We start from the raw sequence: 25,926 nt of genomic DNA, 5'->3' as shown, positions 1-25,926 counted from the left end.
AAAAAGAAAATGTCAAGTTCAATCTTTCCTCTAGGCTTTCACACTAGCTGTTCCTTCTGCCCCGAGGGGTTTTTGCGTGGCTGACTAGTTCTCTGATACGTTTCTACTCAGCTGTCCCCTCCTCAGAGGTGTTCACAGACCCCCCTGTCTAAAGCAACCATCCCCAGGTGGAAAATGGAATGATGACTATGGGTGGGGCCTTGTCATTGTATACCATTTTGTGCCCTGTGAATTTCAAACCAAGTGAACTTACTACTCATAGATAGCAATGTAAAAAAACCAACATAGCTCCCCTAGACGTTTTCTTAATCAATCCCCCATCTCCTTTTTTTTTTTTAAGACCTTGTCAGTGTCTGAGATGACCTTGTTATGGGTTCCCTTGTTTGCTGTTCCCCCACCCCCCCACGCCCCCCACTAGGAAGTTCCAGGGGGAGGAACTTCAGTGGGTCTGCCAGGTTGATGGCTATGAGCAGGGCCTTTTGCCCACAGTAGGTGCCCCATACATATTTGCCAAATGACTGAGCAAATAATGCATATGTTTTTTTGTTTTTTTTCACAAAAATATATTTTGAATTATGTAATTAAAATTTAATCATAAAAACTTTCCCCAACCTTCCTGCCAAATAGATGAAAAATAGGAAGCAAAGAGAAGGTTATTGAACTGGGTGTTTTTCAGAGTCCAGTCAGCTCTAATTATTAGACATTTGGTTTGGGGGTTTGGATTTTTTTTTTTTTTTTTTTCGGTCTAGCTGGTGGGTGGAATTTCCCCTCTCTCATAAGACGTCTTATGAGAGGGAAGTAGGAAAAAGGGAAATAAACATTCTGGGGTTCCTCCATCAGCTTCTCTTCCTTCCGCTGGTCTCATAACTGGGGAAGGGGAGTTCTCTTCCTTAATTCCGCTGAGGTCCCTGCTGGGCAGAGGGTCCTCAAAGGATGACAGCTGTTAAGCCTCCAAGTGCAAGGCAGAGACTGAAAGGGCGCCAGTGGGTTCCTCAGCCCCTTTCTGCCCCTTCTGTAGAAACAAAACGTGGAAGACGGTGAATAGGAACCCCTTCTTGCCTCTCGGTATTTACTCCCTGGTGTTCTGAATGCTCCGTTCCTATTTTTTCCTTTGAGGAACCAACATTCCTCATCTCTTCAACCCCTTTGTTTTAGGGCGAGGGGACCCCAAGGCAGGCACTAAGGGATGGACCTGTGACCCCAGCCTGGCCAATCAGAGACACGGACACTGGTCGGGCACTTGACCCAGTGTGGCCAATGAGAAGCAGCTCTGGAACCGCGGCTGCCCCCTACTGGGAAACGCCTGCTCTCCCCACTGGGGATGTTAGGTTCCTGGGACGTAAGCCTGGAGCAGAAACTCTGTGCCACCGCATGTGGAGACCCTGCCAGGAAATGAAGCCAACTCAGAGAAAATAAAACTAACTGCATGACATCATTTGACAACTGGATGCAGTCATGCCTTAAGTCCCTGAACTCTTCAATTACACGGACCAGTAAATTCTCTGCTTTGTATTCGCAGTTTGAATGAGGTTTCTGGCACTCACAAATCAAAAGAATCCTTACTAAGTTCTCCTTTCTGCTGCTAAGAAATTATCCATACCCCCCGCCAAAGAGTAATAAATAACCCAGCTCCCTTCTCTGCCCTGCAAAGGCCTTCCAGTTTCCATTCTCATATTTCCTCCCAGACCTCCACCCTGTACCTTAGTTTATATGGCTTCACCCACCACCTCCTTGGACATCTTCAAATAAGCTTTGTGATCCCACGGACTGTTGTCCACCAGGCTCTTCTGTCCATGGAATTTTCCAGGCAAGAGTACTAGAGTGGGTAGCCATTCCCTTCTCCAGGGGATCTTCTCGACCCAGGGATCGAACCCAAGTCTCCTGCATTGCAGGCAGATTCTTTACTGTCTGAACCACTAGGGAAGCCCCCCAAATGGGGTATCTGGGCCCAATCCACAACCTCTGTCCTCTAAGACCTAGACCACCCTCAGAGATGTCCTGGTAGTCTCCGCAGTGCAATCAGGTTGGTCATCAACGTTCCGTGAATTTTTCTGCCTTATTCCTGGATGGAGGGGGTGGTGCTTGGGATGATGGCACTTCACAGAGCAATGTTGTTGTTCAGTGGCTAAGTCATGTCCCATTCTTTGTGACCCCATAGGCTGCAGCAGGCAAGACTTCCACCTCCTTCACTATCTCCGGGAGTTTGCTCAAACTCATGTCCATTGAGTCGGTGATGCCATCCAACCATCTCATCTTATGTTGCCCCCTTCTCCTCCTGCCCTCAATCTTTCCCAACTTCAGGGTCTTTCCCAATGATGGAGCAAAGTCAGAGGCATATTTCTTGGAGAAGAAGCACAATCTCTTCTCTGCTTCTGCTTCCGATCCCACCCCCCACCTTCCCACACACACCTATCACAGTTCTTCAGGAACAGGTGTGAGAATTTATTGATATATCTGGCAAATCCACTCTGGCTGCAATTGCCCCATCACTTAAAGGAATCGGGTGGGGGCCTGAATTACATGCTTCTATGAAAACGTTCAAGAATACAGGGTCCTTACCATGCAGCGCTGTCTTGAGGCCTGGCAGAACTGAGAATAAGCTTCAGCGATGACTGTGGCCCTAGAGAGCAAAGGAAGGCCTTCAGGAGGGCATCCTCCTCCGGCCAGCAACTCTCCCATTCCAACCTACCTTACCCCAACTCACTTGCAGTAGAGTCCTCCCCCAGGAGGTAAATCCGGGATGTCCTCAGAGGCCAGAGTCCTGAAAACTGTGTTCAAGCTGGGGGGCTCTGAGGCAGAAGCACACAGCTCTGAGAAAGAGACAAGAATTGTGGGGGTGCTCGGCTGGCAGACAACCCCTTCTGCTGGACTCCCAACACCGCTCACCTGCAACTCTGCGTCCCAGGGCTGCATCGAGCAGTACCTCCTTCCTGATGGCCTCCTCACAAGGTCTGGGAGCCCCCGGAAAGCAGACCAGGAGGCAGGTCATGTTGTCCAGGCTGCCCTGGAGAAGGTGGAGGAAAGAGAGCCTGGTGGAACACGTGTGAGAGCCCCAGCACAGGGCTCTATGCCTTGGGCAGGAGTTTCCGAACATTACCCTTGTTCTAGTGCCCCCTTCCCAATCTGGTTATGCACATTTCTCGAAAGTCCCACCCTTCTGCCATTCTAAAGCAAGCCTCTCACAAAGACCAATTGCTTAGGCCACGCCCTCTCTTGCTGTCCTAGCCCACCCTATCAAGGAGAACCATTTTGGCCACCTGATGCGAAGAGCCGGCTCATTGGAAAAGACCCTGATGCTGGGAAAGATTGAGGGCAGGAGGGGAAGTGGGCAACAGAGGATGAGATGGTTGGACGGCATCACCGACTCAATGGAAATGAGTTTGAGCAAACTCCCGGAGATAGTGATGGATAGGGAAGCCTGGTGTGCTGCTGTTCATGGGGTCGCAGAGCTGGACATGACTGAGCTACAACAACGACAACTTCTCTTTTCCAAAGCTCTTCGCACTTTGCTGTTTAGCTGCTCTTCCTTCTGCCACTAATCACACCTCAGTACCCACCTCTAGGCCTAAGCGGTTGTGTTTAGTCGCTTCAGGCGTATCCGATTCTTTGCGACCCCATGGACCGTGACCCACCAGGCTCCTCTGTCCGTGGAATTTTCCCGGCAAGAATACTGGAGTGGGTTGGCATTTCCTACGTCAGTGGATCTTCCCAACCCACGAATCGAACCTGTGTCTCCCCCATCTCCTATATTGCAGGTGAATTCTTAACCACTGAACCACCTGGAAAGCCCTAAGAGCTGTCCCATTCCAAAAGACCACGCCATTTCTCTTAAACCCCTCGAGTATCTGTCCATCCCATCTTGTCTCCAGTCTTCCCTCAGTCTCCGCCCTCTGCATCTTTTGACCCTGCCCCGTTCCTGCAGGCCCCGCCCCCTAATGGAGCCCCACCCATCCTCTAGTTTTACTTTAGCCTCTCTATCAAAGCTCCTCTTCCCTAAGTCCTTAGGTTCTTCCCTCAAAGACCTCAAGCCCCGCCCCCAGGACCTTGCAAAGACACGTGTCCAACAGCTGCGCGCAGAGAAGCTCCGGGGCCAAGCCCAAACAGAGGCGCGATGCCACCAGTCCCACTAGGGCAGACCCGGACATCGCGTCCCACACGCCATCAGAAGCCAAGAGCATGAACTCGTCCTCCGCTTGGCGTGCCAGGGCGGTCACCTCAGGCTCCGCGGAAACGAGTTGCTGTTCTGGGGGCCTTCCTGGAGCCTCTTTGTAGGCAAAGTCTCCCAGGGCTCTGGACACTGCCAAAGAGCCCTCGAGGCGCCGACGGCTGATGGTGCCACCCGCGTCATGGATGCGTTCACGTTCTCGGGGACGGAGGGGCCGATGGTCCTCGGTGCTGAAGGCCACGGCGCCGGCGCGACTTAGCACCGCGCGAGAGTCACCGCAGTGCGCCAGGTACAGAAAGCGCGGGGAAACCAGTAACGCCACAGCGGTGGAGCCCCCCGGCTCGCCGCGGGGCCAGAGAGCACGCAGGCGCGCGTCTGCGCTCAGAAAGGCGCGGCGCAGTGCTTCGCACACTCCCTGGGGCTCGCTGGGCTCCGGGCCTAGAGCCTCAAGTACTTGGCCCTTCAGGTGGCGCGCGCCGAAGAGGGCGGCTCTTGCCCCGCCGTGGCCGTCGAGGACTGCGAAGAAAGCCCAGCCCGGGGGCAGCCCAGGTAGCGCAAGGCAAGCGCAATGAGCATCCTCCATGTGTGCGCGCCAGCCCTGCACTGCGCTAGCCCCGAAGCGCAGACCCCACGCCGCCGCCGCACCCCCGTGCGGCCGCTGGGCGCAACGCGGCGCGTCTAGGAGGGACTGAGGCCGGTTGGGAGACCTGCATCCCTCCTCTTCTTCCTCCGCCTCCTCTTCCTTGCGGGCTGGCCAAAGGAGACGTTCCAGCAGGCGGGCAAGGGCCGCCATCCTTCGGCCTGGGGATCAGGAAGACTCCACCCTCTGCACCTGCTAACCATCCCCGCCCCACCCGCCCACTAATCCCCTGCCTTGTGACATTTTAAACCACCTAAATCTCCTTCCTATGCCCTTGACTTGCACTCAAGTCACTAGAAAGGGTTGAACTCTTAGGGCTTCCCTCTTCAGCATCTTCAAAGCGAGGCTTTGGGTTTGGATCAGAGGAAAATGACAATAGTGCCAATCTAGCACTGACCACAGCTAAACATAATTTTACATCATCATCTCCAGTTTACCGAAGAGGAAACAGAGTCATAGAAGTAAACAATATTATCGGGAAACGATTTCTAGAATCTGTATTCTCAACACAACACTCGGCTTCGGGTACCCAGCCCTGCTCTGTCCAATCTTCTCCCATATCAGTGGTCCCATCCTGGGTTTCAAAAGCTTTCAACTCTTAACTTTTTTATTTCTACCTCTCGCTCTCGGGTTTCAGTCGCTTCTCTTCCAGGTCCCGCCCATCCATTCATACATACAGTGGCTCCAAATATTTGCTATCCCCGACTGGACTCTAGCTCCGCCTCTTAGCTACAGGCCCCGCCCCCTCACTCCAGATTGCGCTCCCCTTCTGAGCCACACCATCTCCCTTGTTTTGTTCTGCCTTATTCCCCCTAGGCCACGCCTCTAGCTCATCTGTCTCGGACTGACTCCGCCCAACTCTGAATAATTCTAAATTAGTTTAAGGCCCTTCAAGTCTGAGCTCCTCCCCTTGTCTCAAAAGTTTCCAAGTAGTTTCCTCCCGCCCCCTTTCCCACTCCCATTGAGATTCTCAGCTCTTACCTTTACCTCCCAGCGGTAGAATCTTTGTACCCTCCCTTCACTGACACCTCTAGCTCCACCAGAACAGGGTCTGAGTTCCACGCCTCCATCCTCTCCGCCTAGGCTCCTGCATCCTTATCTCGCTGAGCCCCTCACCCCACCCTCGGCCCCCACTTCACTCCCACTAAAGGCCCCGCCCTCCTCTCGCTAGATCCCGCCGTTCAGACCGCCTTCCAAGACTTCTCGACCAGTAGCCTACCGCCCTAGCTCCGCCCCTCTATTAGAAAGACCACACCCCTCCATCCTCCCGCGCTTTTCCCCGCCCCCTCGCCCTCCCTCAGGTTCCTCCCCCCGGTCTGTGGCCCCGCCCCTTGCCCTCGCGCTGCAGTGCCCCCCCGCCAGCGGCCCCGCCCGCCCCTGCCAAGCCGAACTGAGGGCGGCGGCGGCGGCGGCGGCGACGACTGCTGGAGCGGCCCGGCAGGAGGAGGCGGCGAGGATGGCGGCGGCGGCGGCGGCGTCCTGGGCGCGGCGGAGATGAGCGCTCGCGGCCCCAGGCCCAAGGCGGCGTGGCCGGAGTGGGCGGGGGTCCCGATGCAGGCCCGAGGGGGGCCATGGGGCAGGTCCTGCCGGTCTTCGCCCACTGCAGTGAGTAGGGGGAGGCTCAGGCCTGGTGTGGGGCCCAGAGGCCCGGGTGGGCTCCTCTTCGGTTTCCCCTCCGACCTGGGCTGTGGGAGAGCCGAGATAGGGGAGGAGGTGAAGGAGACAAAGGAAGATCTGCCCTCCCCCATGTTCTAGCAACGGTGGGGGCGACTTGACCCGGAGAATCTGAGTGAGACTGAGCAGAGGTTGGGGGCACTGAGATAGCCGACGGGGGGCGCGCTGGGCGCTTGAATGTGCGGCGGGGCTCCGCCCGGCATGAGGACGCTCTCCGGGAGCTGTCCCCTCGCCCTGGTGCTGGCCGCAGCCTGCGGGGAGGGGTAGAGTCAGGATGGAGAAGAGGGGTCTGATTCCCCCTCCCCCGCATCACCCATCTTCGCATCCCACCTCCGTTTTCTGCCCAGAATCAGAGGCAGCTCTGGGCTCACCCGAAGTGTCCAATCCCCTGTCCCCAGGAAACAGCCAATCTCTGGGTTAGGGCTAGGACTCCTGGATCCTTAGCTGTTTTTACCCCTCCAGGTCTTTCATTCCTGGTCTCCTATTCCCCATCTGAGGAAATGAGGTGGGGGCGGGGGGTATGCGATTTCAATTTCCAAAAGGTATTGAGCATCTCCTGTAGGCAAAGCCCCAAGCTAGCTCTGAGAGGCTGAATTCCATAATTGAAATTAAGCCTTGTCTAAGCCTCATGATTTCTGAGCCCAGAGCTCTAACGGTCCTCGTCTAACATTCTGTCTCACATCCCCGAGGTTCTGAGAATTGGGGATTTCAACACTGACCTAGCCACTTGTATGTCTTGGGAGTCCAGATGCCAAGATTCTAAGAATTTGTTATTTCAACGTTTTAGCGTATCATCCCTACATTCTAAGATCTTGTCCCTACCTGGGCTTACAAAGGAAGGCCCTTCGTCTTCTCCCCACCCCACCCCCACCTTACCTCTCTGCTCTCATCTCCCATCATCTTCCCATCAGTCACTCTGTTCCAGTCATATCTGCATACTTCTCTGTTCCTCAAATATGCAAAGCTTAGTGCTTGCCTCAGGGCCTTTGTACTGGCTTTTCCCTCTGCCTGGAAGACTCTTCCCTAGATATTCTCATGGCTTCATCACATCATTCAGATTTCTTCTCAGATGTCATCCAAGGAGTCTTCCTCACCAACCTGTCTGAAATAGCATCCCCTTATTTTCTCTTCCCTTACTTTGATTTTTCTCCATACACTTAGCACCCAACACCATAAGTTTAATTGTTTGTGTCTATCTCCTCTATAGAGTGTAAGCTCTATAAGACTAGGGGCTTTGTTTACAGTTGTATCTTCAGGATCTAAAATAGTGACTGGAATTTATTAAGCACTCAAATAATGGTTGTTGAAAGAATTAATGAATTGAAACCTCCTAAAAGCCTCCTAAAATCCTGAAGGGTTTCCCAGGTGGCGCTGTTGGTAAAGGACCCGTTTGCCAATGCAGGAAACATAAGAGACACGGTTTTGATTCCTGGGTTGGGAAGATCCGCTGGAATAGGGCACAGCAACCCACTTCAGTGTTCTTGTCTGGAGAATCCCATGGACAAAAGAGCCTGGCAGACTACAGTCCATGGGATCGCAAAGAGTCAGACACGAGTGAAGCAACGCTTGAAGACTCTAAGATCAAGATTCCTGGATTTGAACTTCCAAGACTGAGCTTCAGATAACAGGGATAGGAAGGTTTTACAGTTTGTATACAGAATGTTCTAAAGGTCCTGTGATGAAAATTCTAAGATTCCTTAATTCAGACAAGTTTCCAGGACTGGCTCACTACTGTAACTCAGGCAGTCTAAACTTCTAAGTGTCCTCGATATTTTCCTCTTGCAGAAGAAGCTCCGTCTACAGCTTCATCTACCCCTGACTCCACAGAAGGTAAACAAAGAGGGAGGATGTGAGGGTGGAACTTGAAGGGGGCTCACAGCTGGGCCAAGGGATTAAGGGGAGTGGGTTAGGGTCTTCGTCAGAGGAGCTCATGCCCTCCTTTGCTCGTGGCAGGAGGGAACGATGATTCGGATTTTCGGGAGCTGCATACAGCCCGGGAATTCTCGGAGGACGACGAGGAGGAGACCACGTCGCAGGACTGGGGCACTCCGCGGGAGCTGACCTTCTCCTACATCGCCTTCGACGGTGTGGTGGGCTCTGGGGCTCGCAGGGATTCAGCCGCTCGCCGCCCACGGCCCCAGGGCCGCTCAGTCTCGGAGCCGCGAGATCCGCCCCCTCAGCCCGGCCTGGGCGACAGCTTGGAAAGCATCCCCAGCCTGAGCCAATCCCCGGAGCCCGGGCGTCGAGGTGACCCCAGTTCCGCCCCTCCAGCTGAGCGCCCCCCAGAGGACCTGGGGCTGCAGCTGGATCAACTGGGCTGGGCGACCCGGGGAGCAGGGACTGGGGAGGACTCTGCCACCAGTAGCTCCACTCCACTGGAAGACGAGGAGCCCGAAGGATCAGTGGCTGGAGAGGCTGGGAAAGGTGAGATGTCTGAGGTGCTGAGACTGAAGCCACAAGGGGTGGGTGGTTTCTTTCCTTAGGGCACCTCCAAAGCGAAAGCTCACAGCCTTCTCTCTCTAACTCACCAGAATTGGACCTACCACTCGCATTCGTTCAGTCCTCGCCGCTGGAAGTCTTTACTCCACAGCCCAGCCCTGTCTCTGGGGTCCCCCAGACCCCCACCCCATCCCCACCTCGATCCCGGGATTCGAACTCTTGGCTGGATGAGCCCTTGCCGGACGAGAAGGAGGAAGAGCCCTGGGGGCAGCTGGAGCGAGAGCCAATCACGGGACAGTGCCTCGCTAGCACGGACCAATCAGAATTCACATTGGAATCACAAGTTCTAGGTAAACTCCGAGAGGGAAAGTGCTACTTTGGACCACTGGGAGGGTGGAGGATTGATATTTAAAGGCACCAAACTGGCGAAGGAGCGGAGAGTGGAGAAACGGAGGAGGTATTCCTTTTGGCAGGACATTATAAACTCTAGCCTTAAAAAAAGTCCCGTTACCTAAGATTGCCATTGCCTCTTTTTAAATAGCTGCCCCTCCCACTCGAGAAATTAGCCCTCCCACTGAGGGTTTAGGATTGGGATTGGCTAATTGCTAAAAAAAAAAAAAAAAAAAAAAAAAATCCCTCTTTTGTAGTGCTCCCCCTGGAGGCTGATTTTGGATAGGCCAAATCCCTGAAAAGGCTCTTTTGAATGTGGCCACCCGGCTCGTAAAAGTAAACTCAGAGCCTTTTAAAACTTTTCCTCTTCCCTGACCACTAGCATTGGCAAATTGTAAATATACCCGCCTTGCCTTAAAGTATGCTCAGTCTCCATGAACGGTTCCTATAGATTGGTTGTAGACATTCCTGCTTTCGGCTGTTTACAAAGAGAGCCACACCGTTTTGGAATAGTTCCCACCTCTATGGAGAGCCATTGGCTGGGTACAAAGGGGGCCCCGCCCCCTATTCCCTCCCTCCCGGTTCCACTGAAGTGGGCAAAATCCCTGAGAAGCAGCGGTGTCTGTAGCCTCTCACTCGGAGGAGCCGAGATGGGGAGTAAAGGTGGGCTTTCGGGGCGGGCTGGGGCGCTGGGACGCGAGGGCTGGGGGACCGTGGAAAGGGCCCCAGATTCGCTTTTGTCGCCCTCAACTCTGGGGGAATGTTTCCTCTTGGTCCCAGATTCCCCAGAAATGCAGGCTGGGGCTGAGGGGCTGTGGGGGTACCTAGGGAGGGCGTGGTGGGAGTGTGGGGTCCCCTCTCTCTCCAGCCGGAGCTTTGGGGCCCGAGAGCAGCGAGGCCCCCTCCCCCTGCCTCTGGTCCAGGCGGCGCTGTCACTCAGTAGCCGGACAGGCCAGCACAGCTGCGGGAGAGGCTCCCTCCCCTCAGCGTGCCTAAACTTAGCCCCCGCCTCAGACGACCCGGCCCCTCCCCCACCCAATGGCCCAGGCCTTGGGGAGCCTGCAGGGGAGGGGTTGAGGGGAGACCTACCCTAGTTACAGTAGATGGGAGGATGTGTACAGGGAGGATGCAGAAGTGAGGAGAGTCAGACTCTGAGGGGGACTGGTTGGGATGGGTCAGTTTGATTGCAGTAAGGGTGGTAGGATGGAAACTGTCCAGAAATAGATGGCAGGGTATCAGGCTCTCAGTTCAGGGCTCAAAGGGGAGCCGATTATAGGGAGAGCTGTTAAAAGTTAAGATGAGTGAGATGCGGGTTGGAGTCCAAAGGCCACTGATCAAAGCTTAGGCTGGGCTTGGGAGGTGAGTTAGAAATTTGAGTTAGAGCCTAGGAAGGAGAATGATGTCATTAATACACTTAGGACTTAGATATATGTGTTGGTAGGGTTTCAGGGAGATGTTACTTTATACCCCTCAGGGTACATAAAATAAAAAGAACAATAACCCATTGCTGGGTAGGATGCTGGGAAAAGGTCACTTTCATTTCACAGAAAAAAGGATTGTTAACTCTTGTTTGTAAGCAATCCAATAAAATTTATGATACTTGAAAATACAAAACTAGTCCCCCCTGCGATTTGACCCCTGGGATTGTATCTCAGAAACAGAACTTCCTGGAGGTAAGAATATCTACAGGAGGCTGTTGTTTGCAGTACTGTCTAGGAAGGGGACGGGGGGAGGAAACAAAAGAAATGGCCTGGCAATAGATACGTGGTTGAATAAAATGAATAATGGTGTAGCTACACCATGGAATATTGTGTAGCCCTTAAAAAGAATGAATTAACAGCTGTTCCAGTTGACCAGAAGAGAATTCTAGGAGAAAAAGTAGAGTGAGATATACATGATGCAGAAGAATGATTTTTTTCACCCAAACTTCTGTTCACACATAATAAGGAGTAAGCTTGTGGGGACTTGCTAGACAGTTAACTTGGGTTTTCCAGGAGGCATGCGTGGAATGAAAGTGTTAGTCAGTCAGTCATGTCTGACTCTTTGTGACCCCATGGACTGTAGCCGGCTAGGCTCCTCTGTCCACGGGATTCTTGAGGCAAGAATACTGGAGTGGGTAGCCTTTCCCTTCTCTAAGGGATCTTCCTGACCCAGGGATCGAATCTGGGTCTTCCACCTGGCAGGCAGATTCTTTACTGTCTGAGTCACCAGGAAAGCCCAAGCATGGAATAAAAGAAGACAAATAAAAATCTGGAAATTGGGTTAAGGCTCCCACAGGTGTGTCAAGAGGTCATGGTTCAGCCCCGAGACAGGAAATACGAGGTCAAGAGGTCAGCCAGGGCAGCTCCATACCCCAGCCTGATCGCCGCCCCCTCCCTCCACAGTGGTGGACCTGCTGCACTGGAAGGACGCGAAGACGTCAGGAGTGGTCTTCACATGCCTCATGGTCTCCCTGCTAAGCCTCCTGCACTTTAGCATCGTGTCCGTGGCGGCCCACGTGGCCCTGTTGCTGCTCTGCGGCACCATCTCTCTCAGGGTTTACCGAAAAGTGCTGCAGGCCGTGCACCGGGGGGACGGCGCCAACCCCTTCCAGTGAGAAGCCCCGGCCCGGCCCCCCACCCCTTATCTCTGTCCAGACCCCAGAGCTGACCCATGACCTCAGATCAGGCACTGACTTCTCACTCGGGCCCCAACCCATCCTCTTCCTGTTCCTAACTCCAACCTGATATCCTGACATTAAACCGAACTCTGACCCTTAGCTTCCAGCCCTGACCTCTGACCCTAACCTCTGATCCTTAATCCTTGATCCCATCTCCTGACCCTGACCTCCACCCTACCCCTCTACACCTGGCCTCCTCCCCAACCCTCATTTCTTGTCCTTGTCTTGGGCATCCCCTCAGCCTGGGCCCCCTCCACCTGCCGAGTTGCCTCACACATCTCTGTTCTCTCAGGGCCTACCTGGACGTGGACCTGACCCTGACTCAGGAGCAGACTGAACGCTTGTCCCAGCAGATTGCCTCCCGTGTTGTCTCTGCGGCCATACAGCTGCGGCATTTCTTTCTGGTAGAAGACCTCGTGGACTCCCTCAAGGTGCCCTGAAGCACCCCCACCTCCCTCCTGGGTCCTCAGCATTCACCTGCCTGCCCCTGGTGGGGTGGAGGGGGAGGAGGGCCATTGCTGTGTGAGTTCCCAGCCTGGGGTGCACCCTGTAGGCTCTGCTGACCCTCACCCTCACCCTCAGCTGGCCCTTCTCTTCTACATCTTGACCTTCGTGGGTGCCGTCTTCAATGGTTTGACTCTTCTCATTCTGGGTGAGCTGGGAAGGCTGTGGAGGGCAGGGTGGGGAGGTGGGGCGCTGGGGCTTGGGGGGGACAGGGTTATGAATGGAACTGTTAATCTCCGGGGAGGACCCTGACCCCCCATCTCTGTGCCTGCAGGAGTGATCGGTGTATTCACAGTCCCTCTGCTATATCGACAGCACCAGGTGAGTGTGACAGGCCTTCAGTTGGCAGTACCCCAACCAAACACAACTTGTCTGATCGCCCCCTGCCCCCCAACAGCCAGGGTCGATGACAAATGTCCCAGCCAGAGAAGAGAGGACCAGCTGGTGTTCCTACCCCGACAGTCAGGATCTGACACATGCCAGGCACAGGTGGTCTGCCTACTGCCCTTCCTCCATGCAGCTAGAGCCTACCTAATACATTTCAATAGTCAGAGACAGGCATTTTGATTGGTGTCCCATGACAGAGCCAGTGGCAGAGCCAGGATCTAGCTGATGTATCCCAACCCAAGGCAAGTGGACTCACCGATGCTCCTCCCCAACAATGATGCAAGGCCTGCCTTGACATGTCCTAACTCTGGAGAAGGAGCCTGACTGGTGTCTTCTCTCCCTGACACAGCAGGAGGCCAAACAACACTCATCCTAGCTAGAAACAGGCAGACAGATGAATGCCTCCTCCTGACAGCCTGATACCCTCTGTCCCTGTGATACCACCAGGGACTGACAAACACATATTCCATTTGCAGACACACAGACAGACTGATGCCGTCTATCCCTACACATAGCCTGGGTCTGACTGGCACCCATCTCAGCCAATCAGGTGGACTGACTGATGCCCTCACTCCCTGAAACTGCGAGGGACTGACATTTCAGTTAAATCAGGTGGGATGTCTGTTACCCAGAACACTGACAGAACCAGGGCCAACTGACATACCTCCTATCCAGAGACAGACAGATGGACTGCATTCCATTTTGACATTCTCCAGCACAGCTGAGAGCCCAGTGATGCCCATCCCTGCCAGGGACATAGTCCTAACTAACTCCCTCACATGCTGGAATCACTAAGACTCACAAAGTCAGCTAATGTTGTGAATTAAACTAGTATTTAAATCAATCCACTCAGGGACTTGACAAGCAACACTAATGCCCTCTGCTCTTATACTGTCCCTAAACACACACACATACACACATCTCAAAGATTAACAATAGTGCCCAGGACACAAACTCACTGGCAAATTCTTGTGTCTACCCATCATCCCTTCCTACACAGAGTACGGTCCAATCAGTTTGACACTTCAACTTGGACTTCTGACTTCCAAGGGTATTTTATTAGGTTTAGAGTTGAAGGTTGCATGGTAGGCCGCTCCCCCAAACTCCTGATTTGAGGCGGGGGGGAGGAAGCAGCCACCTTAATGAATTAGGGAGAAGAGCCCCCTCCAATCTCTCCTTTCACCCCTCTTCTTCATCCCCCCAGGCCCAGATTGATCAGTATGTGGGATTGGTGACCAATCAGTTGAGCCACATCAAAGCTAAGTAAGTGCATGTGGTGGAGATGGATGGGATGGGGAATGGGGAAACTTGGGGACCGTTCCCCTTGCTCCCTTTGCGCCCCCGCCCCCATATTCCTTATACCTAAATCTCCTGGGGTTGAATATCTCCTTCCTAAAAGGTAAGAGACAATTCCATCGCAGGCCAGTAGGTGGAGGGCTGGGGATGGTTTGGGCCCTAAGTTCCTTCTTCAGTTTTCCCTTTAGTTCTCAGAATTATCCTCTCTTGCCCCACCCCTTGACTCCACCTGTTTCTCACTCAGGATCCGAGCTAAGATCCCAGGGACCGGAGCCCTTGCCTCGGTAGCAGCTGCAGTCTCCGGACCCAAAGCCAAAGCCGAATGAAAGAGGTGTCTCTGCCTGCGGGACGCCTGCTCCCACCCCGTGTAGCCCTCTGCCCTCTTCCATCTCCCTTCCATCCCTGCCCTCTCCCAGCCTCAGCCCGAGCCATTTCCCAGTGGGTGTCAGGATCACTCACACCAGGGAGTTTGCGCAAATTGCCTGAGCGACCAGGACTACATTTCCCAAGAGGCTCTGCTCTACGAGTCCAAGGAAAGCGAGGCACCTTGGCCACGGGGCCTGCTGGGACTTGTAGTTGCCTAGATAGGGCGCACGCCCTGCACTTCCGTGACCCCACCGCTGGAGGCGCCGTGAGGGCTTGGTGTCTCTTTTGACGCCACTAGCCCCAACGCTGGGGCTTTGCATGGGGCCCAGGGGAGGCCTGAGCTTGGATTTACACTGTAATAAAGACTTCTGTGGAAAACCCAAGGCCTCCTGTGCTTCCAGCCCCCTCCAGCTTTCATATTCCTGCCCTGAAAAGTGTGTAAGTGATTCTCAAGAAGGAACCTTCCCCATCTCTGCCGAAGAAGAACCGAGAGGCAGCGGATCCCAGGGCTAGTCAGGCCTTGACGGTCGCTTTCCACACCTGTACTCCTGGCAGACATCACTAGGCGATCCCCACACTCTGCCTGCTGTGCCCCCGTCTCGCCTGAGTACCAGACCCATGTATCCAGCTGCCTTCTGGAGGACTCCTTCCTCAAATCTATCCAAACCTCTTCTGGTCCTACCTGATTTCCAAGTCCGGGAGCCCCCTCCTGTCCACGTTGTCGCCCAGCCGGAGACCCAGATTTGGCCCGGGGCTCCTACTCCCTCACATCTATTCAGTCGTGAAGCCACACCTATTCACTCTCTCAAACGTCTCTCATCCACCCACGTCTCTATTCCAAATGCCTTGGGAATAAACACAGGGCCTTGTGGCCTCTGGGCCTCGGTTTCCAAAACTAAACCGGGGCAAGAGAAGGCAGGAAGCTCGACTCTAAAGACCCAGGGACCTTGGGACTTCCTTGGCGGTCCAGTGGTTGAGACGCTCCGCTTCCCCAGAGGGGGCAGTGCGTTCGATCCCTCCTGGGGGAAATAAGATCCCGCACGCTGTGCAGAAGGGCCAAAAAAATAGGGGAAAAAAACCAACAACAAGCCAATAGATTGGACTTGAATCAGCTTCTCTACTTTTCGACTACGTGACCTGCAGGAAGCCTCCCTTTCCTCAAATGAAAAGTTGTCACCCTAAGCTACCTACATCCCACTCAGTTCCTCGGACTTTGATGATCTGTATACCACCTGTTCTGCTAGTTAACTATTTTGTTCTTTTTTGCCATATCACATTGCTTGTAAAATTTAACTCCCAGACTAAGGATCAAGCAAGGGCCCTTGGCAGTGAGAGCACGGAGTCCTAATCACTGGACCACCAGGGAATTCCCTAAATTGGTTTATTAAAAAATAAAGCAAACATCTTTTAAAATGAAATGTTACTCCACCACTAAGGAAGTCAGTATCCCTTGCCAGCAATAGAAGACAACAGTTAAACGCAAAACTATTACCATTTAAAATGTTTACTTGTGCATCACTTAAAATCTTGCCTCTAGTGAGGCATGTCACATTTTACAAGATACATAATAATAAGAGTGGTAGTTACGGTATCAGATTTTGTATACAGGGGTTGCCTAGCAGCAGCTTGCTGCTTAAAAGAAAGAGTACTTGAGGGGCTTTTCCTGCATCTGGATTTGGCAAGCAGGGGCAGTGTTTTGTTTTTGTTTTTTAGGGGCAATGTTTTAAACTTCCAAATAAAATAGCAACATTTCCTAAAGATATTTTTATTGATACTTTTCATAAGACGAAGTGTCCATTTGTCTTTATCAAAAGCTGGAGGAAGAGGGACTGGTTGAGATTATGGACCCAAGAATGTCTAAAGCCCCCAAGCCCATCCTTGGCACCCGCACTGGAGGCAGGAAACAGGTTGGTGATGGGAACAGTCTTAATTGAGTCACTCACAGTGCCATGTCTGGCTTTTATATCCATCTGCTTGTTATGATTCCCCCTAGTTGCACTAGTCTTGTTTTTCAGACGGGGAAACTGAGGCTCAGAAGCATGCAGATCTTATTTCCCCACCTAGGGATGGAACCTGTGCCTCCTTGTAATGGGAGTACAGAGCCTTAACCACTGGACCACCAGGGAAGTCCCCATATTCTTGCATTCATTGTACAAACGTTTAGCCAGCATCTGGAAAGTGCTCAAGCACTCTTTAGTTATCAGGGACACAGAAATGAACCAAAACAAAGTCCATGGTTTCATGGAGTCGCTATTTTAGCGGGAGCAGCCAGACAATAAGCAAATGGACATAGACAAGGGTAGGTGGTGATCAGGGTGATGGAGAGAAGTCCAGCAGAAGAAGGGGACAGAGTGACAAGGCTTGCTATTTTAAACTGGGTGGTCAGGGAAGGCCTCATTAAGTGGTGATATTTAAGCAGAGGCCAGAGTGAAGGGAGGCAGTGAGTCATGGAAACATGGAGGAAAGGAGACTCAGACAAGGGAGTCAACAGATACAATGGCCCTGGGAAGCGAGCATGCCTGGTGTCTGCAGCAAGTGATCTGTGTGCCAGAAACCAAGTATATGAGGAGAGAGGAGTAGGAGGACATGGGGTCAGAGAAGTGCAAAAGGCTAATCGTCAGGATCGTAAAGCTGTGGTAAGAGATTTGACTTTTCCGCTGAGAAGGGAGACACGGGAAGATTCATGTCGGGGAATGACATTGTTGTCAAAGGATCACCGACTTGGATTATAAAAGGATCACTTTTTTTTGTTTGTTTTAAATAGTAATTACGATGGCACAGTTTCTATTTTCCCACGTGGATGGGCTGTGTGGATAGGGTAGGGTACTATCCGTTTCTATGGCTCACTTTCCTCGGCCATAAAATGCAAATGCAAAAACTGATGATCTCTAGTGTTTAAGCTCAATGGGGACAGAAATTCTGTCATCACCAGTACCTAGGATTGTGTCTGGGATTCTGTAGGCGCTCATTGGAAAAGACCCTGATGCTGGGAAAGATTGAAAACGGGAAGAGAAGGGGACGACAGAGGATGAGATGGTTGGATGGCATCACCGACTCGATGGACATGAGTTTGAGCAAGCTCCAGGAGCTGGTGATGGACAAGGAAGCCTGGCGTGCTGCAGTCCATGGGGTCGGAGAGGACTGAGCGACTGAACTGAACCGAGAGGCGGAGAGGACTGAGCGACTGAACTGAACCGAGAGGCGCTCATAAACTTTTCAAAGGTTTAGATCGCTGAAGTTCCACAAAAGAACAGCAGGTGTCGCACCAGCCCTACAGCCGCCAGGGCGGAGTCTCCGCGGCTGGGCTAAATCAGACTCTTAACGGAAACGGACACACTTGAATTCAGATTTTTCAGGAAAGAAGCTTCTGAATCCCGAATTATGAATCTTTTTTGTTTTAAAAAAATTAATGGACTTCTCTCTTGGATAAAAGGGGCTTCAGTCTCTTTAACAGCTAGACACGAGGGGGCCACGTCCTGTACCACCGTTTCCCAGAATGCGCGGCGCTATGCAAATGAGACAGTTTCCAAAGAGACGTGATTCAATTCATAGGAGGCAAACGCAGCATTTTGGGAGGATGTCTGTCGTAATAATATTGGTAGAGTTTATAGATGTTGAAATCGACAGTTTCACAGTCTCGCAAACTATATCACCATAACTGTAAAAAAGTAGAAATTTCTGGCTTTTATATAGCTGTACGGGTAAGCTTTTATGTCGCCCGGATGATCCTCAGTGGTCTGGGGTGCAGGCTTCAAACCTGTAGCTGTCTAGCGACAGAGTGGTTCAATTCCACCTTTCGGGCGAGGTGGTTTATCTTTTTCTTCTTCCAAACTGGACATTAGAATGCGAGTTGGCCCAGAGGACCTCGGACCCGCGTCTGGAGATATCGCTGCAGTCTTTGTTTTTCGTCGCTCAAGTTTTTCCCTGTGAATACATTCACACACCCCACCCCTGCCCGCCCCGGGGAAAACCAAAGAACTCCAAAAGATGAAGAAAAACTCGTGTATACTCTCAGTTCTAGGAAATTTACAGTTAGAAAGTGATTCTAGATTCCTCCCCTTCACTTGCTTACTCACTTGTTCAGTCATTTACCCACTCATGTATTTAATCACGCATGCAGTTATAAAACCGTCGAATATTTATTCCTTTAATCATTTATTCATTCACATATTCAACAAGTATCTGCTGGGTGACTGCTCCATGCCCAGCCCTGCACTGAGCGGTCTTGGGGACACGCTGATGACTACAAAACCCTGACCCTGACCTCGTGGCCAGTGGAGGAGACAAACTTTAAACATTAATTAATTCCCCATTGAATTAACAACTATCAAAGTGTTCACTACTGGGAAGACAGGTACAGAACCTATGCTGCTGCTGCTGCTGCTGCTGCTGCTAAGTCGCTTCAGTCGTGTCCGACTCTGTGCGACCCCATAGACGGCAGCCCACCAGGCTCTCCTGTCCCTGGGATTCTCCAGGCAAGAACACTGGAGTGGGTTGCCATTTCCTTCTCCAATGCAGGAAAGTGAAACCTATGAGGACATCTTATAAGGAGACCTGAGTTCAGGTAGGGTGTCAGGGTAACGGTTGAACATATACCTGAAGGATGGGAGTGAATTAGTCAGCAGAAGGGGAGAGTATTCCAGAGAGGGAAACAGGATGGCTGTAATAACAGGGATGAGGATGGTAATAATTGCACCGTTACTCTGTGCTCAGCGCTGGCATGTATAAGCTCACTGATACCCTTCAGCCCATTCTGCAGCTGAGAAAACTGAGGTTCAGAAAGATGAAGCCTTTTATTCAGGATCACCTTTGGGAGGCCTCCAACCCCAGGGCTCTCACACCCTTGGCCCATACTATTTACCACTGCCCCCTGCTGTCTTTCCTAAGCCAGCTACTCACCAAACCCTGCCTGTTTTGCCTCCTCGAAGTCTTTTGAATCCTTCCCCTCCTCTCCAGCCCACAGCCCTGGTGCTGCTCCAGGCACCCCCTCACACCTCAGTGTTCTCATCCTAGCCTCCTCCCTGGTCCTCTGCCTCATCCCCACCTCTTTCCCAATTACCCTCAGCCTGGCAGCTAGAGGAGTCTCCCTAAAGCACAAAACTGTCCTTGAATTTCTTATGGCCAAAACCTGCCAGAGCTCCCCAATACTCTCAAGAGAAGATCTAAACTTAGTCTGGAATTTTAGCTTGCAGAATCTGGTCCCTGCTCAACCTCTCTCTTCACACCTTTTGTTTTAGCCCCTGGGAACCTCTAGTTTTCTCAATGTACCAAGCCCTCCCCCGTCAACTCTTTGCACTATTTCATTTGACTCAGTTTTTTCTATTTCCTTCTATGCCCTCTGTTTATCCTCTAAGACTCAGTTTAGGGATCCTCTCTTCCCAGAAGTCTTTCCTGACTCCCAGACCAGGTTAGGTGCCCCCACGGGGCCCCCCAAATCCCATGGACTCCCCTAACTCTGCCCAATTTACATCATCCCTGATTGGGAACAGGTCTGTGTCCCCCACTTGACTGTGAACCCTGGGAGGGGGAGTTTGAGGCTGTCTCAGTCTCTGCAGTGTCCCCAGCCCTGGGCACATAATATTGTGTGCGTCTGCTCAGTCGCGTCCGACTTTGAACTAAGTAATAGTTCGAAATTAATAAGTTAGTACATTTTTGAGCTAATTAATAAATTAAGGGATTCCATCATGACAAATCCCCCTGCTTAGTCATTTACTAAGACACCTAACCTCTGGACCAGTACTTCAATTCTCAAAGTGCTTGCTGCTATGCGAATGAGAGTGGGTTTGGATCTTGCAACGGGGATGGCTCAGTGTATCTGTGGACAAAGTGGCAATATCTTTGGTTTAGTCAGTCTTAGGTTGTCCCCAATATGTTCCTCACTCAGAAGATGTGATCATGTGAAAAAGCAAAAGGAAACTCATCTTCACTGTAAAGTGATCCAAGTTTTATGATTCATGTAACCCTGAGGACTCCCAATGTACCTGAGTGATCTTCAACCGTTCGAGTTTTTTTCTACCTCTCACTTTTGCTCAGGCCAACCCCAGAGCATTACATGGTCAAGTATAAATTATTCCCTCACCTGGAAACCTCCCTGAGCCTTTAGTATTTTGGTATCAGACGCCTCATGGCTAATATTCTGCCTCATTACTTCTTCAAGGAGGAGGTACAGCCTGTGTGTGTGGGAAGTCCTCCTGACTATCTAGCCTCCCTCCATCCTGCTGTTGACTGATTCACTAGTAAGAGTTCCAGCATATATGTGTGTGTGTGTGGTCCTGGAGCAATCTAACCTCACTCCCTCATGCTGAAAGGAAGGCAGATGATGGGTGTCAGGAGCAAGGAGACCCTGAAGCTTGGTGGATACATTTTTAAGAGTTTTTTATTGGCGACAGTGCAGAACCACGAGGAGGGGGGTAGCGGCCCAGTGCCAGCCAGCCCCAGCCCCCGGGGGGTCAGGTGCAAAATACAAAAAGAATCACAAATACAGCGTGGGGTGGGGGGTTTGGGGGTTCAATACATTGTGATCTGCAGGGGCAGGCCCTGCTCACAGCCTCACACTCGCACCCAGAATTCTCAAAGATACAGATTGCAAAAATCTATAATCCCTCAGGCTTACTCACAAAAATAAAATATCAGGTCCCCAACAAACCCAGAGTCAGAAGACGGCTGGAGAACCAGGGACAGTCACGTGGAAAGAGTCAGGTAAAAACTGGCAGAGAACAGACAGAGGCGGGAGAGATTCAGGAAAGAGAGAACCAGAGATGGCCAGAAAACAACCAGAGACAGCCAGAAAAGAGACAGCTAGAGACAGAGGCAGCCGGAGACAGGCAGCCTGGAAGTTTCCAGAAGCAGTGTTTCCAATTCAACGGCATGGCTTTGAGGGCCAACGTGACCTAGGCCAAGGATGCAGAAGCGCTCACACACTCACACGCGCGCACACACACTCATATATAATATATTTATTTATATATAATAGATATAAGTGCCTTTCGGAAATCAAGAAAGGGATAAATAGCCACGGAAGTGGGTGGGGGGCGTCTGGGTTCAGGGCGGGAGCCGCAGGACGGGGCAGTGGAATGTTCTCCATGCAGCACAGAGGGCGGCGTGACCCACCCGATATTAAAAAATACCAATTGGCCTCATGATACAATCCTCATGAGGGGAAACACAGGGAAAGGCAGAGTTAGGGAACCTAAACCGAGAATTGGGGCTGGGGCTGGGCGAGGGGAAGCTGGGATCCTGGGGAACCCAGCCCCTTGGAGTTTGCCAGTCCAAAAATATTAGGGGGTGGTGGGGGTCAAAGCCTCAGCCTTTAAATCTTCTCCGGGAAAATGTCGGGCCCCCTGGCAATCTCCCGTTGCTCTCTTTCTAGAAAGGTTGTGGGAGGCCAAGGCAAGGGAGAAGTTGGCGTCCTAGGCTGGGATAGGGTGACAGGCCTTAAAGAAAAAGGCCAGGGCTTGGTCTGGGTGCGGAGACGGGGGTCCTGAGGAGAGAGGCCACGTGGATGGATAACTGTCCTCCCCTCTCGATTCTGTCACCCCCTCGAGTCTAACTCATTTTGAGGGGAGAAGGGAGGCAGATGAGGGGAGGGGAGACCACGGAAAGGCTTTGGGGAGTGGGGGGCACAATCCCTCCGGAGGGGTTCTGTCCCACCCGGCTCCCCCCACAATCCGGCCAACTCGTTTCACAGTATAAAACACTCCAGCAGGACAGGCATCACAACGCCCCCTGCTGCCTGAATCAGAGAGGCCCAACAAGGAAGGCCCGGAGGGGAGGCTGTGGGAGGTGGGTGGCGGGCAGGGGGAGAATAATACTGTAATCAGAAAGGAGGGCTGGGGGCTGGACGTAGGGGGAGGCTTAGGAGGCGGGAAATTCAAAATCGGAGCCAGTTTTGCCGGACGGAGCAGCTGGACGGTCAGGGAGGGAGGTTCACATTTCAGACTAGGTCTGGGTGGAAGGAAGATTAACAAAGGCGGGGGCATCAACTTCCCTTTAAAGGGGGGCTCAATTCGGAGGAGGATCGAAGCCCGTGGAAATGTTGGATAAATAAGCTGAGGTCGTGGGGGGCGGCAGGGAGAACCAGCCTAGTCACCCCTGGAAGGGTGGGCGTAGGAGAAACACTTTGGGGGCTTGGTGGCATCTCCTTGTTGGGCCTCTCTGGAGAGAACTCCAGCCCACCCCACAGCCCACTGCCAACACCCCGCTCCCTCCAGCCCAAAGGTGGGCATCCCTCCCGCCCCCACCCCCCATCCCCAGAGGTTGGGTCCAAGTGAAACGGCCCACAGGCAGCACTGGGCAGCCTGGGGGGTGTCCATCCCCTCCCCACCCCGTGCCCCCAAAGTCACCAGCTCTCTGGCCTCGCCGGGCCGGCAGAAACAAGAGGCGGCACAAAACACAAGGAAGTCCTCCTGTCCGATGGCAGCGGCAGCAGAGGGTCAAACAGGAGAAGCAGGGAAACCACACGCCCGCTTTGTCTCTTCCCCTCTCTCCTCCAGTACCTCCTCGTCCAAATCTCTCTCCCCTGTGTGTTTGTTTGTTTTGTCTAAAGCTCACAGAGCAAGAAGGGAGGGCGAGTTCAGGGGGTCGGAAGGCTGGTCACTGCCGCTGGTGCGTTGGGCGCCGGCGAACGCGGAGACCTCCGGGCAGGTGAGGACAAACGAGGAAGTGTACGAAGGGTTAACAACGGGGAAGGGGTCGCCGAGGACTTGAACTTCACTGTGTGTAAAGAGAGAAGCTGTCAGGTTGGGGGGTGCGTCTTGGCTGGTCTGGAAGGGCAAGGGCGGTGGTGGCGGGGGCGGCAGCAGCCAGCTGAAACCATCTTCCTTAGTGGATGCTGACCCCGGCAAATCTCTCACCTCCGCCAGCGGGCCCGGCCCGGGCCCCCCGGGCCCCTCTTCGTAGGGGATCTTGCAGCCCGGTTTGTGGGCCACCAGCACAAACTCCAGACGTTCCTTCTCCTTTTGGAGCTCGGCGATCTCCGACTCCAGCTCCGCCTTTTCTTCCTCTAGCTGATCTGTCTCCTGAGGTCCCCAATGGCCACGGTGGAGCACGGAGGAGAGCAAGGAAGGAGGAAAAGGCCGTGAGCGACTGGAGAAGGTGGGTCATGGCTGAAACCAGTTCTCCTACTCTGACGGCTAAGGCCCATGGCTGGAAGGCGGCTCCCGATTGAAAGACCCCCTGAAGTGGAGGCCTGGTGTGCCAGGGGACTTGGGGGAGGGGTCTTGCCTTCTAGGACCCTCAGTTTCCCCATCTGTCCAGTGGCTGTTTGGGAAAGGGCCAGGTACACACAGTAAGTCTCTGGTTGCAAGAGGCACTCGGAGGGTTGTTGAATGGACCAACCATCCTTACTTGTTTTTCATGCCCCCTATTCTCCTCATTACCCTTTCCCCTCTGCCTCCCAGGGAAGAGACCAGGTAGCTCAGGGAAGTAGACAATTTCCCTAATTTCCTCCTAGGTGAGCAGGTCACCCTACAAGCATAAAGTAGAAAACTCTCAGACTGAGGTAGGGTATGAAAATAGAGGGGCACCTTGGCACAGGCCCCCAGCCCAAGATCGAACTACAGGTGGCGGGGGCAGATGGTGGGGGAATTGACATAGGATTAAAGGATTTCGTTTCTCAGACTCTCCAGAATGTTAAAGCTAGAAGGAACCTGGGAGATTCAATGAGGAGTTGAAGAGATGGAAAACTGAGGCAAAAAGGGTTATCACTTGCTCAAGGCCAAAAAAGGGGTATGACTGAAGCATCCCTCTATTAAAGGTCGCTCATAGGTCCCCCTCAGGATAAAGTGAAGGCCAGGCAAGTGGTCAGGGGCGTGAGGGGGTCTTCAACCAGGACATGGACTGGCCAGGAGTATGTGAGGGTCGGTGTGTGTGAGCTGGCTGACCCCATCTATATCCAGTTCCACGTGTGGAACTTCTTGCTCTCAGTTCAGGACAGAGGCACAGGTGGTGGTGGGCAGCAGAAGCTAGGGAGAGAGCCCCCCTTCAGCCTTCCCTCAGCCCACCCCATCCCAGGGACCACCCTCACCGCCTGGAGTCGGTCAGTCAGCTCCCTTCGCCGGTTCCTACACTTCGCTGCTGCCAGTTTGTTTCGTTCTCGGCGAACCCTTCTCTTCTCCTCCTCCTCTGGGGTGAGCTGAGTAGGAGAAATAGAGATGGTGAGATCTGGGGACACGGTGTGTACCTCCCCCTCCATCCTGAACCTCCTCTTCGTCAAGAACCCCCAGGAGTCAGAAAAGGACCAAGTCCTCACTGTAGGGAGGAGGACAGGGTTTCTGCAGCATTGAGGCTGCAGGTGGTCCCTCACCCCAAGAGTGGGAAAGTTCCTGCCTCTCTCTTTTCCTCCCCCCCAGCCCCCAGAGCAAGCTCTGATGCCCCTTACTCACCGTCTCCTCTCGGGGTCTCCTAGGCCGGGCTCGAGCTGGGCGGGAAGGCCCAGGTCCGCTAGTGGTTCCGCTGGTGGAAGGCCCACCACTGCCACTCGCTCCGCCACTGCTGTAGCCACTCATGCCCGGTGTGGAGTAACTGGTTCCTGGCATGTCATAGGGGTCGACGGCCGGGGGCTGGGAGGCCAGTGGCTGCCCCTGGGACTGGGCCATGGAAGAGATGAGGGTGGGTTGCACAAGCCACTGGAGGTCCTGGCTGGTTGTGATCGCGGTGACCGTGGGCACGAAGGAACCGGGCATTTCCCCAAGACCGGCGCACTCCTACGGGGTGACACATACACACACAGGCGTAGACACACAAACAGAGACACCGACACACACACACCCAACACACATACACACACCGACCCGGTGAGTGAGCACAGGGCCAGCGGGTGTGGATGTGTGTGTCACAGGCAAAAAGCCACAACACCCACCCTTCCACTACACCGTGACGCAGTGGTTAATGAGGATTTCTGTGCAACTGGCTTCTACCTCCTCCTTCTTCCTCGGGGAAAGGTTGCACGGTTCCAGCGGGTGGTGAATCACACCCCGGGTTGGTGACTCTTAGGTGTGGGGGGTGGGGAGGAGGCTGGACACAGCCGGGTGACAGAAGCCCCGGGATGGAGTCACAGCCACACACACAGCCACAACACCCCACCCCCACCCCAGAGGCAAGGGGAGGGAGAGGGAGAGGCCTTAGGCTAAGCCTTCCTCTACACTCACACACATATACACACCCCTCTGAGCGCAGGGATAAGGGACTAGAGGGTCCATGAGACCCCCGTGCAGGGGCGGGGGGTCCCAGTTAAAAGAGTGTTGGGGGACGGGCCTAGGAGTTTAGAACAACGTTTCAAGTAATTGTCTCTCCCCAGAGTGAAACTGACAAGCGACAGGTTACGGTGGGCAGACAAGGACAGCAAGTGAGCAGCCAGGCTCCCTCAGACTGTCGCGGAGGCGGGGTGGGGTAGGTCCTGAGACCCCA

General features: G+C 53.2%; 3 protein-coding genes and 1 non-coding gene across 7 annotated transcripts in view; 2 read left to right on the top strand and 2 right to left on the bottom strand.

Moving 5' to 3' along the window:
* Positions 1 to 709: 709 nt before the first annotated feature.
* PPM1N (protein phosphatase, Mg2+/Mn2+ dependent 1N (putative)) lies at positions 710 to 4,982 on the bottom strand. Of its 2 annotated transcripts, none has more exons than XM_019980310.2 (5): positions 4,044 to 4,982; positions 2,887 to 3,004; positions 2,705 to 2,810; positions 2,560 to 2,620; positions 710 to 1,012 (listed from the first exon to the last, which is right to left on the bottom strand). In XM_019980310.2, exons 1-5 carry the CDS (start codon positions 4,956 to 4,958, stop codon positions 944 to 946), a joined length of 1,269 nt encoding a protein of 422 aa, XP_019835869.2. In that variant the 5' UTR covers positions 4,959 to 4,982; the 3' UTR covers positions 710 to 943. The 2 variants fall into 2 exon arrangements, with proteins under 2 accessions (XP_019835869.2, XP_070627370.1); XM_070771269.1 differs by having other exon boundaries at positions 2,705 to 2,789.
* A 1,267-nt stretch (positions 4,983 to 6,249) lies between these two features.
* RTN2 (reticulon 2) lies at positions 6,250 to 14,898 on the top strand. 2 transcript variants are annotated; one of them, XM_019979901.2, is made up of 10 exons: positions 6,250 to 6,410; positions 8,265 to 8,309; positions 8,433 to 8,903; positions 9,011 to 9,268; positions 11,693 to 11,900; positions 12,260 to 12,398; positions 12,550 to 12,619; positions 12,746 to 12,792; positions 14,063 to 14,121; positions 14,399 to 14,898. In XM_019979901.2, the coding sequence occupies exons 1-10, from the start codon at positions 6,377 to 6,379 to the stop codon at positions 14,478 to 14,480; spliced, it is 1,413 nt and encodes a 470-aa protein (XP_019835460.2). In that variant the 5' UTR covers positions 6,250 to 6,376; the 3' UTR covers positions 14,481 to 14,898. The 2 variants fall into 2 exon arrangements, with proteins under 2 accessions (XP_019835460.2, XP_070627369.1); XM_070771268.1 differs by lacking the exons at positions 6,250 to 6,410; positions 8,265 to 8,309; positions 8,433 to 8,903; positions 9,011 to 9,268 and adding an exon at positions 9,866 to 9,971.
* Positions 14,899 to 18,236: 3,338 nt separating this feature from the next.
* On the top strand, positions 18,237 to 18,323 carry TRNASTOP-UCA (transfer RNA opal suppressor (anticodon UCA)). The gene has a single exon. It is a non-coding gene; the product is annotated as a tRNA-Sec (tRNA).
* A 2,555-nt stretch (positions 18,324 to 20,878) lies between these two features.
* Positions 20,879 to 25,926, bottom strand: part of FOSB (FosB proto-oncogene, AP-1 transcription factor subunit) — a 6,272-nt gene continuing 1,224 nt past the window's right edge. Inside the window, exons 2-5 of one of the 2 annotated variants that reach the window (XM_070771262.1) lie at positions 24,903 to 25,223; positions 24,545 to 24,652; positions 23,373 to 23,537; positions 20,879 to 23,232 (exon numbers count right to left, since the gene is read on the bottom strand). In XM_070771262.1, coding sequence (XP_070627363.1) covers positions 23,230 to 23,232; positions 23,373 to 23,537; positions 24,545 to 24,652; positions 24,903 to 25,223 — 597 coding nt within the window. In that variant the 3' untranslated portion in view covers positions 20,879 to 23,229. Of the gene's footprint in view, positions 23,538 to 24,544; positions 24,653 to 24,902; positions 25,224 to 25,926 lie in introns of both variants that reach the window. The other variant, XM_019979627.2, reaches the window with a different exon arrangement.

Source organism: Bos indicus, chromosome 18, assembly GCF_029378745.1.
Source record: "Bos indicus isolate NIAB-ARS_2022 breed Sahiwal x Tharparkar chromosome 18, NIAB-ARS_B.indTharparkar_mat_pri_1.0, whole genome shotgun sequence".
Taxonomy (NCBI): Eukaryota; Metazoa; Chordata; class Mammalia; order Artiodactyla; family Bovidae; genus Bos; species Bos indicus.
This window is presented reverse-complemented; position numbering and strand designations above follow the sequence as displayed.

Bases quoted from the DNA above. Each gene is read 5' to 3' on its own strand.
- PPM1N (XM_019980310.2), bottom strand. From the start codon at position 4,958: ATGGCGGCCCTTGCCCGCCTGCTGGAACGTCTCCTTTGGCCAGCCCGC. The intron at 3,005-4,043 runs GTCCTGGGGGCG...CACCTTCTCCAG, and splicing joins TGGACACGTGTCTTTGCAAG to GGCAGCCTGGACAACATGAC. The intron at 1,013-2,559 runs GTAAGGACCCTG...TTGTTTCTACAG, and splicing joins CCTCAAGACAGCGCTGCATG to AAGGGGCAGAAAGGGGCTGA.
- RTN2 (XM_019979901.2), top strand. From the start codon at position 6,377: ATGGGGCAGGTCCTGCCGGTCTTCGCCCACTGCA. The intron at 9,269-11,692 runs GTAAACTCCGAG...CTCCCTCCACAG, and splicing joins ATTGGAATCACAAGTTCTAG to TGGTGGACCTGCTGCACTGG. The intron at 12,399-12,549 runs GTGCCCTGAAGC...CCTCACCCTCAG, and splicing joins ACCTCGTGGACTCCCTCAAG to CTGGCCCTTCTCTTCTACAT.